Source organism: Mus pahari, chromosome 21, assembly GCF_900095145.1.
Source record: "Mus pahari chromosome 21, PAHARI_EIJ_v1.1, whole genome shotgun sequence".
Lineage (NCBI taxonomy): Eukaryota > Metazoa > Chordata > Mammalia > Rodentia > Muridae > Mus > Mus pahari.
Window position 1 is genome coordinate 21254324 of NC_034610.1, and position 2481 is coordinate 21256804.

At 48.0% G+C, this 2481-nt stretch overlaps 1 protein-coding gene across 3 annotated transcripts in view; it reads left to right on the forward strand.

The window, feature by feature from the left end:
• Luc7l (LUC7 like) overlaps positions 1 to 863 on the forward strand; it is a 36660-nt gene extending 35797 nt beyond the window's left edge. For all 3 annotated transcript variants that reach the window (XM_021221321.1, XM_021221322.2, XM_029533019.1), the window contains one exon: positions 519 to 863. In XM_021221321.1, coding sequence (XP_021076980.1) covers positions 519 to 660 — 142 coding nt within the window. In that variant the 3' untranslated portion in view covers positions 661 to 863. The remainder of the gene's footprint in view (positions 1 to 518) is intronic.
• The last annotated feature ends 1618 nt before the right edge of the window (positions 864 to 2481 follow it).

The following is a 2481-nucleotide window of genomic DNA, read 5'->3' on the forward strand; positions in this document are numbered from 1 at the left end:
AGGCTGGCCTCGAACTCAGAAATCCGCCTGCCTCTGCCTCCCGAGTGCTGGGATTAAAGGCGTGCGCCACCACGCCCGGCATTAACCCTTTTCTAATGTTACCTTTTATCAGTTGAGACCAAATCTCCTGCAGACTTAGTTACTCCTGTCTGTCTCACCCTCCTGAGTGTGAGGAAAAAGGGTCAGTTTTTCTTTTTTAAAAGATTATCCGTGTCACCAGAAACCTAATGAAGTCAAGCTTGGCCTGGTGTTGATGGTGGTACATTCCTTTAATCCCAGCACTGAGGAGGCAGAGCAGGTGGAGCTCTGAATTTGAGGTCTGCCTGGTGTATAGGAGTTTCAGGACAGCCTTGGCCACATGGAGAAACCTTCTCTTGAAAAGAAAAAAGTGCCTGAATGTGGTGGGGGCATGCCCTTCTCTCATCCAGGGTTGAGGGTCTGCTTTACTGGTTCCTGTGCAACAGCCAGCCAGAAGATGAGATGGCAGCCTCTGCTGAGCCTCTGGTTCACTTTCCCAGGTTCTCCAGGGAGCGCTCATTGAGAGAGGAATCCTGGGAGTACGGGCGGAATGAACGAGGGCCCACTGACTGGAGGCTGGAGAATTCCAATGGCAAGACTGCATCGCGGAGGTCGGAGGAGAAGGAGGCTGGCGAGATCTGAATCTGGCTCAGGCGCTGTAAATAGTCTGACAAATGTCCGGCACCGCCTAAATTACCCTTTATATTTGCTGATACAACCCATCTTTTGTAGTTAAAATCTCCATCGTCTGATCCTAGGTGTGAGTTTCTAGAGTTGGTCAGAGCTGCTTCTGTGTTTGGGGTTATGTTGTATAGGAACAAATAAATCTGACGGCTGCCTCCTGACGGCCGTGTTGGGGTATCTGCCTCCTGACAGCTGTGTTGGGGTATCTGCCTCCTGACGGCTGTGTTGGGGTATCTGCCTCCTGACGGCTGTGTTGGGGTATCCGCTGTCCTCTACACCAGAGGCGCTTCACTAGGACCCTGCACCTGTGCGGAAAAGGCTGCTGCTGACGTTACCTAGGAAACTGACCAAATGCCTGACCAATTTAACTTTTGGCACTCCCAACACACTTAACTGTGCCAGATATATGTGGCTTCCCTTCCTGGTTCACACACTGCATCTTAGCTGCTCATGCACTCTCTCAGTGCAGACCATAGAGAAGTTTCTGTGGATGGGAGAGGGTGGCCATATTACACAATATTTCCCTAGGCAGAACTGTATCTGTTGAAACCTTAGCTCAGGTCAGCTACATTGCAGTTCCATTTTGTTACTTAGGTAGAATAAAGACATAGATGACCTGCTAATCAAGAAGTCCTTGAGAGGGAGAGTTACACCTTAGGTCCGGTGTTCTGGGAGGTTTATACTCAAGACAGGCTTATTGTTACCCCCTGAGCATTTGTTGTTGCTCACAAAGGACTAATGCCTTAAGACCAAAGTGAAGCCCAAATAGAAAGGATCACTGAATAGGAGTTGCTTCCCTTCACTTGTCTTGGGGGGGAGGGAGGTATTACAGTTTGTTTTTGGAGGGAACTTTAGTTGGTTGTGTTAAGTGAAAAAGCCCCCTCCCCCTTCTCCATGCTGTGCTTGTAAAAACTTAGATGCTGTTCTTGAGCTGTTGGTCTGATGGTTACACATAGAATCTTGTGATTTTTGTAATGTGGCTCCTGGTGATGCCGTGGACTCCTGTCTGTAGGAGGATGTATATGGGTACCTGCTCTGCTGGTATTGTGAAAACAGGCTTTCCTTGATCAGCTGTCTCCATATGCAAGGAGGTAGGGTAGAATATCTCTGGAGGTACTGGGGCTCTGTACCATACACAGGTGCCATGTGTAGGTTTCATTCATCTCTAGCCCCTTGGCCTCCAGGTGGGGCTCAGCTTAGCTCTGCTGTCTCCCTGGAATAAGGTTTGTACCTGGGCTTCTTGGTCCCAGACAGACATTTTGACTAGCTGTGACCACGTATGCTGTTTCTTGGACTATTTTGGGCCTTACCCGGACAGTTCTAACCTTAGATCCAACATCAGCATGTCTGGTTTGGATCCCTTTCTATCTAAATATAAATGTGTGTATGGAGAAACAGCTGTTTTGCTTTATTTCATCACGGAGTAAAGTTACTGGAAACATTTCTGTGCCATGGCCTGTAGTACCCACAAGATAATCCCTAGGCTCACATGGTATACAACTACAACTACTGGGGTACAGTGGGCAGACCCCCTGCTTAGGTAGCATCTTTTTGAGTGGTCGGCTTCCTCAGTCTCTTGTGGAGGGTGGTTTTTACAAGGATGTTGTGGCCAAAGTGTTTTTGTTGGTTTTTGAACTTTTTCTGGAAGGACAGTCTTGCCTGGGCAGACTTGGATTTCAGGACTCAAGGCACACTTGTTTCAGTCCCAAGTAGCTGTTACTAACAGCTGTCCAAACATGCCTACATGCTTTGTTTCTGTTTTCGTGGGTTTTTTTTTTT